The sequence below is a fragment of the Zalophus californianus genome, chromosome 13 (assembly GCF_009762305.2).
Source record: "Zalophus californianus isolate mZalCal1 chromosome 13, mZalCal1.pri.v2, whole genome shotgun sequence".
Classification (NCBI taxonomy): Eukaryota; Metazoa; Chordata; class Mammalia; order Carnivora; family Otariidae; genus Zalophus; species Zalophus californianus.
In genome coordinates this window covers 4085967-4101686 of record NC_045607.1, presented here as the reverse complement: position 1 = coordinate 4101686, position 15720 = coordinate 4085967, and the positions used below count along the sequence as shown (strand labels likewise).

General features: G+C 50.2%; 1 protein-coding gene across 3 annotated transcripts in view; it reads left to right on the top strand.

Annotated features, from left to right (window-relative positions):
* Nucleotides 1-15720, top strand: part of CFAP77 (cilia and flagella associated protein 77) — a 126098-nt gene extending 110378 nt beyond the window's left edge. For all 3 annotated transcript variants that reach the window (XM_027616228.1, XM_027616229.1, XM_027616230.1), the window contains one exon: nt 14830-15720. In XM_027616228.1, the coding sequence (XP_027472029.1) occupies nt 14830-14952 (123 nt within the window). In that variant the 3' untranslated portion in view covers nt 14953-15720. The remainder of the gene's footprint in view (nt 1-14829) is intronic.

Sequence of the window (15720 nt, the reverse complement as noted above, 5' to 3'; positions counted from 1 at the left end):
TTCCTCTGGGTACAGAGCTCTGAGTGTCAGAGGTGGGGCACTATGTGGCAGTGACTGCCCAGGTGCCATGACCTCTGCCACCTGGTGTTTTATCCTCTACCTTTATCCACAGTCATAGAACATTTGTCATCTTGGGGTGCCTGGGTGGCTCAGTCAGTTAGGTGTCTGGCTCTTGGTTTCGGCTCAGCTCATGATCTCAGGGTCATGAGATTGAGTCCCACATCACGCTTTGTGCTCAGCTCAATCTGCTTCAGGTCCTCTCTCCCTCCCCCCTCTTCTTCTCCCCCTGCTTGCACTCTCTCTCTCAAATAAATAAACAAATAAATAAAACCTTTTAAAAAAAGATTTGTCAGCTTGAACTGCCTTTCTATATATTTGTGAGACTGTGGTCAGTGTCACTTGAATCATTTAATATAAGAAATCAATGTAAATTCATCCAACTTCCCCTCTGTCTACCCATTCATCAGTCTGTTCATCTCTATCCATCTGTCTGTCCACCTATCCATCCATCTGTCCATCCATCCATCTGTCCGTCCATCTGCCCATCCATCCATTTGTCTATCCATCCATCCATCCATCCACCCACCTAGCCATCTAGCCAAGATTTGTTTTAGTGTCTATGGAGTGCCCCTAGCAGTCGAGTAACCCCAACACCTTTGAAGTCTCCTGTCTGTCACTCTTTCCCCAGAACAGTGTCCGGAATACGGCATAATGTCCTTGCTGTCTAGCTGAGGACACTTAACTCCATTCCTATTTCTGACTTGACAAGGTCAGCCCCGTCAACCACAGAAAGGTTCCATTTCTTCTTATGAGTTACCCCCCAAATTCTTCCTGCTCGTTGTTTCAGTAAGGGAAAAGGGGAAAGACACCAAACCTTACCATGAGCACCCCAAGCCAATGGGCCATGGACGCCAAACATTTGAGTGTGTTCCCCACTTCCCTGGCAGAAGCACAGTTGTTCAACAGCCGGTATGAATAAGCGATAAGGCACTGCTGGGTACTGTGCGGATGGCTCAGCAAAGGACTTAATTTGCAACCAAGCACAAAATCAAAGACTCTGTCAACCGAGGAACCGAGCGCCCGGATAACCACCTTGCACTACCTGAGAAAGCACTGTCAGGTAAATTTCCAGAGAAAGTAATTAAGGAATCCCCATTGTCTAAAACCAGCAGCAAAATTTGGAGCTCTGGAATTTGATGCTCACTGGGGGTCTGGTGTCTCCTCCCACCCTGATCCTTCATCAAAATGAACAGCGGAGGTTTATGAGGGGATCGGCTGGTGTGTCTCCCCCTTGCTCTCCTAAAGATGCCCCTCCAGCACCTTGTGCTCCTGCAAGCCTTGTCTTGTTGGATGAGCAGTAGGCAGCAAATGAGGTCACTGCTTGTGGGACAGGGGTGAGATTAATATACAAATCTTTAGACCTCTCTGAGATCTGCAAGCGCCAATTAATATTTATCACGTACCCATGGCGTTCGTGATACCAAGCATCAACATGCAGAACATATAGTCCCTGGCATCAGGGAGTCTACACTCGCATTCAAAAGCTACACATGCTTGGGGGACCCCACCCTGGTGGGAGAGCCCACTGTGAGCCTGCGTTAATATTTATAGCAAGTGGCCTCTGCTGACGGAGATGATGTAGAATTGTCAGCCAGGCACCACACCACGGCCTCCGCTGGGGGAGCGTGACTGAGATGCCGGCCCGAGGCAGGGGGTGTCCATTCACAGATTCCTCGAAGGGCCGCGGCCACACGCCTCCTTCACCAACTCCCTCCTTGGCTCTTACGTGAGCTTAAAATAAAAGACGGGGTCCTGCTGTCCACTGAAGATCAGTCTACCATGACTGTCCAGATCCTATCCTTCGATGTTTCAGAGCGGGGAGCGAAGGCTAAGCGCCCCAACGGAATATCCCATCTCCCATTGGCAGCTGGACACCTGGTGGTCACCTCCCCAAAGAATAACGCCAAGCAAACTCCCATCATCTGGGCTCTGAAAAGAAAAGCACCCCCCCCTCCCCGCCTGTCAGGACATTTGTTAACAACCCCATTGAAAACAACCTCCACTGCCGCTGTGAAGGCTCGTTCCGTCTCCCATTCACTCCTTCCTCAGACAGTTTCTGAAAGGCGAAGAGTCTGGAAGGCACACATTGCCCCCCCCACCGCCCCCCGTCACGCGGGGAGAGAAGCGTCAGCCTGGGTGAGCAGGGCTGACGAGCCTCCTCACCTGGCCCCACAGTGCACCGCCTCCAATTAAATCAAAATGGCTTGTTTTTAATGGTCTTTTACACTGACAAGTGGGCGATCATTTTGGGCCCACTAGCTGTCAGGGAGCGGAGGCAAATCCTCGGTTGATAATGCCCAATGCTTCCAATTAGGAGCCGAGGCCGCTCCTGGCGCGCTAACGATTCCCCAGCCACCCCCTAGGCCCCTTTGGCGCCGGTGTTTCTTCTTGCCTCCTCCGCCGCAAATTACTGACACAAAACGGAAGGCCCCGCGTCTCCTCTGCCACGCCAGGCCGGGCCCTGTTGGGCTTAATGAGCCGATGGAAGTTTCGTGGCTCCGGCGCTAAATTCTTTTCTTGTTTGACAGCTGCTCGGCTAAGGCGAGTGTTGACCTTATAAAAGATTTAGTGTTTCTCATTATTTTCTGTCAAGCTTCACAAGTGATGGCTCTGCGGTTATCATTTGCATCCTGGGGTGCGTGTGCGTGTGTGTGTGTGAGCGCGCGCGCGTGCATGTGAGCACATGCGCTGGATGGGGCTCCGGGGTGGAGATGGGGAACAGGAAGGGGGTCTTTCTCTCCCTGCCTTGCATCTGGCTCCCACACGACAGCTTCCAGAGTGACATTCTTCTTGGGCTGAGCTGTTTCAAAGAAAAGCCGAAAGGCAGGGCCAAGATGATGGACAGTTCGAGTAAAGGCTTCCAGGCCTCCCGGATGGAGCCTCTGTGGAGCCTCCTGAGACTGGCTGACTCCAAAGCCCGCACGTGATGGCAAAAGGAGGATGGGAGCCGGACTTACTGCTGGGGACAGTCTTTGGGCCACACTTTATTTTTTTATTTATATTTTTTTTCAAGTTCATTTAAGCAAACTCCACACCCAACGTGGGGCTCGAACTCACGACCCCGAGACCAACAGCCATATGTTCTACTGACTGAGCCAGCCAGGCGCCCCACATACTTTAGGTTTCATTGGGTGGAGCTCGCCCCTCTCTTACTGGCTCATTTAAAGCCATCGCCTGCAAGCTTCCTCTCCCGGCTTTGCATCCTACATAAGGATTTAATGGCTTTTAAAAGCAGAACCACTAAAAAAAAAAAGTGGCATGTATAACTCCCCCTCCCCGTACCCCCGATGTGACAACAGCAGCGCTGGTCAGTCCTCACTCTGTGTCTGTGCCCGCCGCCACACTGGGTCTGCTCTGTATTAACAAGACTCCAGGGAGTGCATGCTGCTTCCTCTGCCGGCCTCGTGCTGGCCTGGACCCCCCATCCCTTTCTGTCATTGTGTCCTCCCCTTGCTCACGGACACACCGGCCATCCCAGGTGAGGATCACCCAAGGGGACCTGAAGAAGGAGACAGAGTTAAGGGCAGATGAGCACATGGATGTCTTCTCCTGGGGATTCTGAGTCTTTATTCATCGCCAATAGAGGAGACTCAACTTCCCGAAAGAATCATCTCTTAGAGCAAAAACACGGCACCCTCTCCTTCCCATGCCCATGGCAGACCTTGCCACTTGATCCCTGCACACTTTTACATGAGCTTCAATTCAGCCTGAGAGTATTTTATAACAGAACAGTCACCATCAGTCTATTTGAACTGATATGTGAGATGCTCACCATCCCTGCCTAAGAGGGGCCGTGTAAACAAATTGCTAAGTAAGTCCTTCTTTTTGTGGCGCATTAATATGCTATGTGTATAAGAGGAAATAAAATATAACCCACTAAAGGAAAACAGGTAAGCTGGGTTTCATCAAAATGAAAAACTTTGATGCTTCAAATGGTACTAAGAAAGTGGAAAGACAACCCACAGAATAGGAACAAATATTTGCAAGTCATATCTCTGATATGGGACTTGTATCTATAAATATAAGTATTACCCTTACAACTCTGTAATGAAAAGACAAATAATCAAATTTTAAATGGGCAAAGGATTGAATCGATGTTCCTCCAAAGAAGATATGCAAACGGCCATGAAGGATGCCCAACATCAGGAGCCATCAGGGAAACACAAATCAAACCTCAATGAGACACCACTTCACTTCCACTAACTAGGACGGCAGTGATCAAAACACCAGACAGTAACAAGTGTTGGTGAGGATGCGGAGAAATTGGAACCCTCCTACATTGCTATGAGAATACAAAATGGTGCGACCACTTTAGAAAACCCCGTGGCAGTTCCCGCAAAAGACTAAACGTAGAGTTCCCCCTATGCCTCAGTGATTCCAATCCCAGGCATCTCACCAAGAGAAAGGAAAACAGGTGTCCACATGACAACTTGTTCATGAATGCTCTTTTTTTTTTTTTTAAGATTTTATTTATTTGACAGAGAGAGAGAGCACAAGCAGGGGGAGCAGCAGAGGCAGAGGGAGAAGCAGGTCCCCCACCGAGCAGGGAGCCCGACTCAGGGTTCGATCCCAGCACCCCAGGATCATGACCTGAGCCAAAGGTAGACACTTAATGACTGAGCCACCCAGGTGCCCCAACAGCCATTCTTCATATAGCCCAAAAATGGAAACAACCTGATGTCCATCAGCTGATGAGCGGATAAACAAAATGTGGTAGGTCCATACAACAGAATATTATTCAACCATGGGGATAAGCCTTGAAAACATGATGTGAAGGGAAAGAAGCCAGTCACAAAAGACCATGCCTCGGATGGTTCCATGTCTACGAAATGTCCAGGCAAATCCACAGAGACAGAAAGTAAGGGTTGCCAGGAGCTCGGGGGAGGGAAATGAGGAGTAACTACAGATGGTATGGGGTTTCTTTTTGGGGTGATGAAAGTGAACAAGCCTACGAATATCTGAAATCACTGATTTATATACTTTAAGTTGGTAAGCCTATGATACGTGAATTATATCTCAATAAAGCTCTTTTAAGAAAAGGTCAGGCCACTTGAAAAATAAGAATACCCCACTTGAGGGGCACCTGGGTGGCTCAGTTGTTAAGCGTCTGCCTTCGGCTCAGGTCATGGTCCCAGGGTCCTGGGATCGAGCCCCGCATCGGGCTCCCTGCTCTGTGGGAAGCCTGCTTCTCCCTCTCCCTCTCCCCCTGCTTGTGTTCCCTCTCTCGCTCTCTCTCTCTCTGTCAAATAAATAAAAATTAAAAAAAAAAAAAGAATACCCCACTTGAGTCAGATGCGTGTTCATTGCCCGGATGCAGTCTTTGGAGGCTGGAACCGGGTGATAACTGGCTGCCATGAAATGGTCTCAGATGGTGAAGGAGGGTCTGGTGTGTTCTCAGCTCCCCCGGATTATCCATTTATAACTCTCACTTCCCTGAAGCAGACGTGAGAAGCTTTCAGAAAGTTGAGTCAAACACCCCACCACAGTGTTACCTGGTTATTTATCGATGAGCATCTAGCAAAAAGATTCATTGTCCAACTGTGATCCCAACAGCTGACTGGCCTTAGCTAATCCTTGGAAATGATCTAGAGATACTGGTATGGCTTCTGGAAATAGCGAGTTGATTCTCATTTTCAAAGGCTTGCATGACTGTCTTTCCTTCCGCCCCAGTAAGTCTCAAAGAGCCCAAGAGTCAGTGGACCGAGACCTGGATCCCAGGTCTGGCTTTGTGCATAAGGTAGCTGGGTCTCCTTGGGCCAGTGTCTTAACCATCCTGAGTCCTCCTTGTCCGAGGAGGATAGCGTCTCCCCCACCCACCCCCGCTCACCCGACACGGTGATTCCTCACGGTGCCACGTTAGACTTCCCAGGGAAGCAGGAAGTTTGTTTTCTAAGCCTGAGCTTGGATGTTCTTTGAAAACGCAGCGTGTGTCAGCAGGGAGGGTCAGGCCCTGTGTCCTTGTTCCGTCTATTTTTGGACCACAGAGAAATTAGAGCCAGTAACAGAATAACAACATAGGGGACCAGATGTCTCAGGAGAGACTGTCCCCCTCATTAATGACTTAAACTACGAACCTTCTACATCAGAGCTTAGGACTCAGCCTGTCTGCCAAGGATGTCTTGCACGGATTTGTGTTCTTCCGGGGCCTCTGACCTCTAGCTGCCCTGAACTTGACAGAAATTACTGACCTGGGACTGATCCATAATTTTCAAGTACCTCTCATTAGAGGAGACAGCCCCTCAATCTTTTAAAGCAAAACCTCTCTCCCAGTCCCCTGAGTGGTCGTCACTTAAAAAACTAACAAACAAACAAAAAACCCAAACTAAACTAAAATATCTATAACTATCTATAACTGCCTTTTTTTTTTTTTCTTAGCTCTTTGGCAGATTTTTTTTTTTTAATCTGGCTATTTTTTTCTCAAATCCTGCCTTTTGCCTTCTTGGCCCCCAGACGTGGCACTGGAAGGCTTGGTGTCCAGTTGAGGGAATACTGTGTGGCTAATGAGAGGGGACTGGAGGGTCAGCTGGCCCAGCTGCCCCTTTTAATAGGACCGTGTTGGGGGCCTGGACTCAACAGGCACATGGGGAAGCCCGCACACCTGCCCAGTGGTGGTCTGCCCCCTCCCGGCGGCCGCGGGCACACGCACACGCCCTCCACGCGCATCTGGGGACGGTGTCATGAACTACCGAAAGCCTGCCCTTCTGCTGTAAAGAGCCCCATGCCGTGTCTGCCTCCACGTCCCACCTACAAAGAGGCCTCATGCGAAGGGAGAAGACGGGAAGGAGACAGGCACAGAGAGAAGGCGAGATGCTGCTCACTCTTCAGCGTGCGGACTCAAGCTGGTCCACCCACCAAAGGCTGGTGTCACCAGGCAAAACCACCAGGTCTTTCCTCCTTGAGTCTTGGACGTTTTCTGCGGCCCCGAGATGACTGTGCCCAGCGAAGCAGGAGAAGTCTAACCCGGGGAAGGTCAGCACAAACCAAAGTCACAAACCACCGGTTGTGGACCTTCGCTTGACCACAAGACTCGTGAGTCAAATGGAATCATACACAGATGTCCAGCGAATAAATCTCCTAAAACAGAGTAACTCTTTCCAAGTTGGGCGTGGAGGGAGGAGCCACTGCACGTCTCCATCCCTTGCCCAAGTCACTTCTCCAAAATGCAGCTCCAAAACCCTGCCTTGTTGTTTTCACCTTAAAAAGAGGAAAAGGCAATAATTCCTCAGAGACAAGACGGACGCCCCCTCAGCTTCCCTCCCTGTTCCCACTCCCCACCCTCCCCAAGGCAGGGCTGTGCATGACTTCCCCGCACAGTCTTTCCTTCCAGCATTACTTAGCTAGATTCGGACACACGCTTGAACAACACAGGGGACTCTTCTGTAGGTTTTAAATCTTTCATATAAATGGCATCATCCTTATGTTCTATTCTGTAAATTCAACTTTCTTTCCCCTGCAACATTGTTTTTGAGATTTCTACGTGTTGATTCAGACAGACCTGGAGCAGCGCTGTCCCACAGAACTTTCCGTAGTTCTGTAGCCACCGGCCACATGGAGTCATTGAGCACTTGGAATGTGCTTAGTATGACAAGGAGACTGAATTTTTTTATTTCACTTAATTTTAGTTACTTCAAATGTAAATAGCCACATGTGGCTCGTGGCCACAGTGTTGGATGGGACCTCTCCGGGGTATCCATATTAACTGATGCAGAGTGTTCCACTGTATGAATTTATCCAGTCCCCACTGATGGACATGCCGTCGTTTCTAATACCTATTATCCTGTTACCACGAGGATTCTTGTACACATCTCTTAGTGGACGTTTTTGAAAGTTCCTCTGGGGTCTATAGCTAAACATGGACTCATTGGTTCAGAGGGTATGCACATGCCCAGCCTTTCCAGGTAATGCCAAACCCTCTTGAGTGGTTGTACCAATTACCACCCTTGCTAGCGGTATCTGAAAGTTCCCACTTCTAATGTCAGGCTCGTTACCATTACCATCGCCAGCATGATGGGCACCAAATGGCATTTTCTTTCTTTATTCCTTGGTTACATACATTAGGATGAGCATGTTTCCTGTGTTTGTTGGCCTTCAGATCTCCCCTCCGTGAATGGCCCGTTCATTTCTTCTTCTTCCTGTTTTTTGATTGTGTTGGGATGGAAAGACCACTTTTATCCCCAACCCCCAGCCACATCTCTGCCTTATTCTTTGAGTCTCTGCCTGTATGTTATCCCCTTAGGAAGCCTTCTCTGGCCCCAAAGTATGAGTCTGATTCCCTGTTTTATAACCTCTTACAAATCTGGTACTTCTGGGGCACCTGGCTGGCTCAGTCGGTCGGTGGAGCATGCGACTCTTGATCTCGGGGTTGTGGGTTCAAGCCCCATGTTGGGTTTAAAGATTACTAAAAAAAAATAAAATCTTAAAAAAACCAAACAAATCTGGCACTTGTTTTAGTACTCAGCACACCTATAACTGAATAATTAATTGTGTGATTATATATTTATCACTATTTTCCGGGTCCGTGTAGCAGAGGCTTTCTAAATTCTTCCAGTCTCCTGGTGCCTAGCACAGAGTCTCGTACATCATGGACACGCAAATAACTGGTACAGAAACGAAAGGACAACAGGCACATCTTACCCCCCCCAACCCAGATCACGTGGGCACCAACTCCATAATGGCGCCCTGTCATTCCGAGGGATTTTCTGTTGAAAATAGATCACGCTTTTCAAGGAAGCATAAAAAAGTAAAAACTGAGCAAATACAAAGGGTCTGACTCATGCAAATTACTTCAGCACCAAAGAAATTAAATTAGAAATCAGTCACAGATGTAACTAATACAATTGCCTGGAAATTTAAAAGCACGTTTATATATCACTAAAAGACCAAAGAAGGAATCCAAGCAGAAATTTGATTAGAAATTAGATGAAAAGAGAACGGAACAAAAATAAATATCCTCAAAACTCGAAACTGAGAGAAGATCAAAGAAAGTGTAGAGGGCAAAGGAGTTGCTCATGCTATGTTATATAAACAGTGATATTAGAAAAAGAAGGAGTGAAGGGTAATTAGCTCACAGATGACTCGAGATGCCAGGAAGAGGGGACAGACGGAGTGGCCTCAAAGAAGGAATCATGAAGTCATGAGCAAAATTAATGAAGAGGCGAAGGTACAACTAAGGATATGGATCAAACGAAAAGCTGATCCATTGAAAGTGGATCGGAAGTGCACAGGTGCGTTCAACCACAGTGGGAAATGGAATCCAGGAATCTAGATCCCCCGGGGCCAAGTGGGGCCACAGGCGGCAGGGGTGGACTCGGAAAAGGTGGCGGGCTGGCTGCTGGCTCACTCTGCCCGGGGCTGAGCCCAGAACGCGGCATGGCTTCCCACCTGGGGGCCTAGGTTTTCATCCATAGATTTGGATTCCATGGTGTCCAAGGTCTCTTCCAACTGGGTTTCGGGGACTCTTTTATTCCAGGTCGGTTGCAGAGAGTTGGAAAATATCATCTGAGGGGGGATTAGGGATCCTAGGACAGTGAGAACACTAATCTCTTTTAAGATCTGACGGCTGCTCAGCTCCGCTGACTCATCTTGTCTCCCAGCTACACCGATTCGCTTTCCTTTCCTCTCAGTTGCCCAAATTCTTGGGCACTGCAGGCCTTTGGCAGGTCCCCACCATCTAGGACATTCTGCCTTCATCGTCCCCTGCCCAGCCCGCTCATCCTCTCTAGATAGGCCTTCCTGCCCCCCAGATGGAGTTAAAATCCCCATCCACAGTCCTAATGAATTGCCACTAAGCATGTGTAGTATTTTCTGCGGCCACCTCCCCTGCCATCTTGCAGGGTCCACAGGTGCAAGCCACCGCCTGTCTTACTCACCGGCATGTCCCTGCGTGTACTGCATGGCGGGGGCGCCCGGTCCCTATTTGGGCAATGCTCTTTAGATGCTGCCCATTGTAACAGGTCCAGGGCCTTGGCCAATGGGGGTAGAGCTGCCCCCACCTGCCCTGTTTCTGGGGCTGTTGGCAGGCTGGGACGCTCACCTCTTATTTACCTGCATGGACCCTAGAGAGACTCAGCTCCATTGAGCAAAGCTGTCTCCTGCCAAAGCTGTTACAGTTTTTTAGCTCCAGGCGGAGGCAGACCGCAGATGGCTTAATTTAGAAGCATCTCCGAAGGAATTCCTTGCTCCACAGCTCTTCATCCTTCGACTCCAGGGGTCTGTGGGGTCGTGACCATACACGGCTTGAGGACTGACTTGTAATTAGGATCCTCATCTCTGGCTGAGTTGCTATTTTAGGAGGGGAGAGTGTGCCTGTGGGATAAGAGCCACAACGTTCCCAGCAGTGACTCACTTGACTCATTTCGTGAGCGTTTATTAAGAGAGAGTGGAATCTCTCAGTGAAGACCTGGGCCAGCCCCACAGCTCTGGGTTCAGTCTGTGCGACTGGGGTGAGTGATTTAACCTTTCTGGGCCTCTCTTTCCCCATCTGTAAAATGGAGACAATGTCTGGATGTTCTGGGGCTTGTGTGAAATCCATGCACTGTGCCTGGCATTGCTGAAGGGTCCAGCGATGCAGAATAGGACAGATTCTGCAGAGGGGCACCCTGCTTCTGGGCATTCTGAGAGCCGAACCTCCCTTCTCCATGGACTCCTGGGCTTCTGCTGGAGAATTTGGGGATTTCAAGGGATCCAGTTTCCCTTCTCTTTCTAAAGACCCATCCCACATCGGGGGCGAGGTTTTGCTTGAGTTAGGCTTTAGGAGAGCCCATCAGACCCAGTCACACAAATCTCCATTGGTTTTCACCTAGGACACACACACCAAGCCAGATTTGTTTAAACATGGCCCCATGCCAGGCACTGGGGGTCCTGAACAGGATAGGTGTACGCTCTGCTTTACAGGGCTCCAGGGCTGGGTATGCTTGAGCTCCCCTGTCTTAGATGACTTCACCCCATAAGGTTCCAGCTGGAATGGAATTTCATCGACATCAGAGACTACATGCAGCATGCCTTCTGCCTCTCCCACCGTCCCCCAGTGCAGCTGAGAATATAGTGGGTGACAATGTGTGCGGTCAGTCACTGGGGTGAGCCTCCTATGCTCAGAATGCCCGTTTAGAAAACCAAAGGGAAAATGGAACTGAATGCTGAAGTACAAAAGGTACAAGTCATCCCTGGCGCACAGTAGGTGCTTAGTGTGCATTTTTTAGATGAATGGATGAACAAATATTTCTTTCCCACTGAAGTTTCTAAGTAAAAGGGGACTGCAAAAAAGAAAATTTCTTCCAGGGTTCTTTTGTCTGTGTGCTGATTGTCACCTGATTTCCTCTAAGCTGAGCAGCTCCTTAGGGCTGGATCCTCTGCCACCTCCTCAGGAGATAAGAGTGAGTGCTGAGCCTCCTGCCACCAACACCAAATCAATACCACCTAACACCCACCAATACCACCCACCATCAACACCAAATCAATACCACCCACCATCAACACCACCCATCATCAACACCACCTGCCACCAATACCACCCACCATCAACACCACCCACCATCAACACCACCCACCATCAACACCACCATCAATACTACCCACCATCAACACCACCATCAATACTACCCACCATCAACACTACCCACCATCAACACCAAATCAACACCACCCACTGAATGCCATCAGCACCATGTGCCATTCCTGCATACTGAATTGCCCAGGGAATGGCTTGGAGGTTCTTTTCATTTCCTGAGGCTACCATAACAAATTATCACAAACTTGGTGGTTTAAACAATAGAAATTTATTCTCTGGAAGTTCTGGAGGCCAGAAATCCAAAATCAAGATTTCAGCAGGGCTGCACTCCCACCAGAGGACCTAGGGAAGAATGTTTCCTTGCCTCTTCTGGGTGGTTCCTGGCGTTCCTGAACTGTGGCCACATCACTATGGCTTCACGTGGCCCTCTCCTCTGTGTCCATGTCTTCTGTCTCAAGCATCCTTGTCACTGGAATCAGAGCCTTCTTGAATAATTCAGGATGTTCTCATCTTGAGACCCTTGAATTAATTACATCTGGAAAGACCCTTTGTACAAATAAGGTCACATCCACAGGTTCCAGTGGTTAGGATGTGGACATATCTTTTAGGGATCACCATATCTTTTGGGTGATCAGCCCACAAGGGCCAGGGGGGATGCGTGGAAATAGAAGAGATGTGGGCTGCAGAGCTATGCTTCCCTGGTAGGAGCCCGGCCACCAGGGAACCTTGACATTCTGAATGCTACAGGAGACCCAGGACACGTAGGAGTCCCAGCTGGCTGGGCACCGGAATCAGCCAGGGTGCCCACGAGGTCTCTGGGGATCCAAAGTGCCAGCCCTCCTGAGCATCTCTAGCTGCCTTCTGGGAAGCATGGGTGTCAGGAAAATCATATCACAGTGTAAAAACCAAGCCATCCCTTGCCAGAAGGGACACAAGGGTGCACCTTGGAAGCCTTTTGTTTGTCGGCTATTTTATTCCTGCACAAAGTGTAGGGTCTTCTCTCTTCCCAATAACTTCTGTGCGGCTACTTGGGAACTCTTCTGAAACTGGAGATGCAGCTGAGAACAAAATTATGGTTTGATTGACCAAAAGGAGTTCAACACAGGTGTTGAGCCCTGCGTCCAGGTAGGCATTAGGTGACTATGGCAAGGGTCCTGCCCTAAGAGGACTCAGGAGCTTTGGGATTGGGCTCCGGCCCTGCCTGGGCTGCAAGAACCCCGGATGATTCTGAGGTACATCCAAGAAATTAAAAACCTGAGGCTGGGGCTGCTATGGACCCTGGAAGTGCTGCTACACACAGACAGTCCACGGGGACCTTGCAAAGGGTCCACAAATCTTAAGTGGCGACCCACACCATTTTGTGTGTTAGGACTTGGGGTATTTTTTCCCCCCAGAGAACAGAGTCCATGGCTTTCTGCAGAGTCTCCAGGGGTCTACCTGCCCAAAATGAAGAATGTGGTTTATGTCCTGCAGAAACACCTAAATCAACCCACCACCATCTGACTTTTATGAGTTCCTAATAAGCTTCTGCAACCCCCAGCCCCTTCCACCTCATGAGCGAGTTGTGGTGGTTGGGGGGGGGTCACCCAGACATAGTGTGAGCTGTGGCTGCAGCAGAATTTTCTAGAAAGAATCCACAATTTAGTGCCCAGGGGTGGGGGCTAAAACAGAGTTTTTCTGACATGGATTCCCTGTGTAACCAACCTTGGACGGACTTTGCTCTGGGCCTCATTTTCCTCATCTGTAAAATGATGACCACAGTCAGCTTGGGTTCCATTGGGCGCTCAGTATCCTGATGGTGAGCACATGCTCCCAGGACCTGAGGCCAGACAGCCCACAATAAGGGTCTGGCGGACCCTAAGTGGTGGCCCAGACCTTGCATTGGGGGGGCCCCGCAGTGTCCCACAGATGCAGGCTTCGGGGGGCCAGGAGGTCACATCAGTTCTGCACCTGGTCTCAGTGGAGACATTACCCAGTTCTCTCTACCATCAGGAAACCAGTTGGGCCACCAGCTATTGTGAAGGGTCATGATTTTCCCTGGGAGTGGGGAGGTCCCAGGCCTCTGTGTTCCCAGATGGGGCCAGAGTATGCCCCCCCCCCCGAAGCACAGAGACTCTTTACGAGTTCCTCCTTGTCTTCTACTGCCTTTTACTATCGTGGCTGCCTCCCATGCTTCCCTTCCCCTCTTTCAACACCGAAACGCTGCCTGCAACACTGGGGCTTGGCTACCCCCACCCAGAGGGTGGCCCTGGCCTGGACTCTGGACAAGAATGGGTCCTGCTTTGCCATCCTGAAGACATAGCAGAGCCCTCAGCTGCTCCTGCCAACCCAGAGGGAACCCCTGCCCCCCGCCACCGCCGCGGCCACCTCGTCCCCTCATGAACTGAGCTCTGGCATGCATGCTGCCCCCCTTAGCCTGGGAAGGCCCTGCTCACCCTTTCAGCCTCCCCCTCACGTCTCCTCCCCAGAGGGCCTCCCCAGAGGGCCACCCCCGACTCCCGTGAGGGCTGAGCTTATGCTATTGGTGCTCACTGCACACCCCCCACTCTATCAGTTCTAGTGAAACAGCTGCGTAATTATTGTTGATGTCTGCTTTCAGTCCTCTAGATTGAAAGCTCCCTGAGCGGACAGAAAATCCCTCTTGTTTCCTGCCGTATCCCCAGTGCCTGGCACAGAGTTTTACTCAATAAATATGCGTTGCATGAATGCATGAGTGAATGAACGTATGAATGTATGAATGAACGAACGAATGAATGAATGAATGAACGAAGGAACGAAAGAACAGACGAATGAACTAACGAACAAGCAAGTACAAAACCTTTCCACCCTGGGCCTCCCATAGGTTATGGTATAGGAGAAATGCCATTTTAGGGAGATTTTCTTGCTCTTGGAGGTGACAGAACAGACCCACGAGACAGGAGGGGTTTTCGCCCACCACCATGTCTTGAGAAGGAAGGGCAGACTGAAATACTGATTGCCTCACATTTTAACCGAAGAGACACTCATTGTCTCAAGTTTCCTCTGAAAGGGTGGCATCTGGAGCCGAGCAGCCTTGCCCTCGCTGCCTTCCGCCCACGCCCACAGCTTGTTGTCACCCCTCGGTGCTAGGACGCTCCCCGCACTCACTCTTCGCTTCCCTCCCTCTTACGGTGATTTGTGTTACTGCTCAGAGATGGAAGTGGGGGGCGGTCCAGGAGAGAAGGGGAACATGGGGAAGGAACCAGGAACCGCATGCCCACTGACCTGCTCTCCCCCTTCCATAGGTGCATCCCCATCTCGATACCTTCCCCACCGAGGCTGATCGCCAGAGAGCATTCCGAGCCCACCAGGAGGAGCATGCGGTGCGCCAGGGGACCCTGCGAATGGGCAACTACACCCACCCCTGAAGCCTTCTTGGCACAGTAGAAAATCCTCAGAGGACTCACTTTTCTTGCCCCAGCTCACGTTAGACGCTCCCCCACTTTTATGCGGGTTCTGCTTTGGCAAGGACCTCAGATTCAGGTCTTCGATGGATTTTTTTTTTTGGTAAGAGTCCCTCCCCCCTTTTCGGTTAGCCAATACTTACTTACCTTAGCCCCACTGACCCTCTAGCTAGGGACTCCCCTTCCTGCAGGAGCCCACCCACCCTCGGTTCTCCAGCCCTCACCTGGGAAGATGAATCCAAATCACCAGGCAGCTGTTAGACTCCAGGCAAAGGGTCGATTCCAAGGCTCTGCCCATTGAGTGTGAAGAACAACCTGTGTATTTCCTACAGAAAGCCCTCATTTTATATTCCAAACATGAGTTTAACTGTGCTTTGGGGATGCCTGATGCCTCGCCAGGCCAATACACTCTCTCTCGGGGACCCCTGACAATGAATGGCGAGAGCCCGTGCTCGGGGCTCAGGGCCTGCCCCCACCTCCTCCACGCCAGGGGCCTGTCAATCAGGCAGGCCAAGATGGGCTTCTCCACCCAGACGGACCTTGGGAAGGCCAACCCCGCCAAAAGGAAAGAGCCTTCTAGGAGGGTGAGTGGGTGGGCGGATGAGACACAGGCTGCGGAACTTTTCAGCCAAGCTACTGGGCGCTTCTTACCTCAATAATTCTTTGCGTTCTTACCTTCTCCCCACAAATTATATACTGGTCTATTTTAAATTAAAATTGCTATTTGTCCTC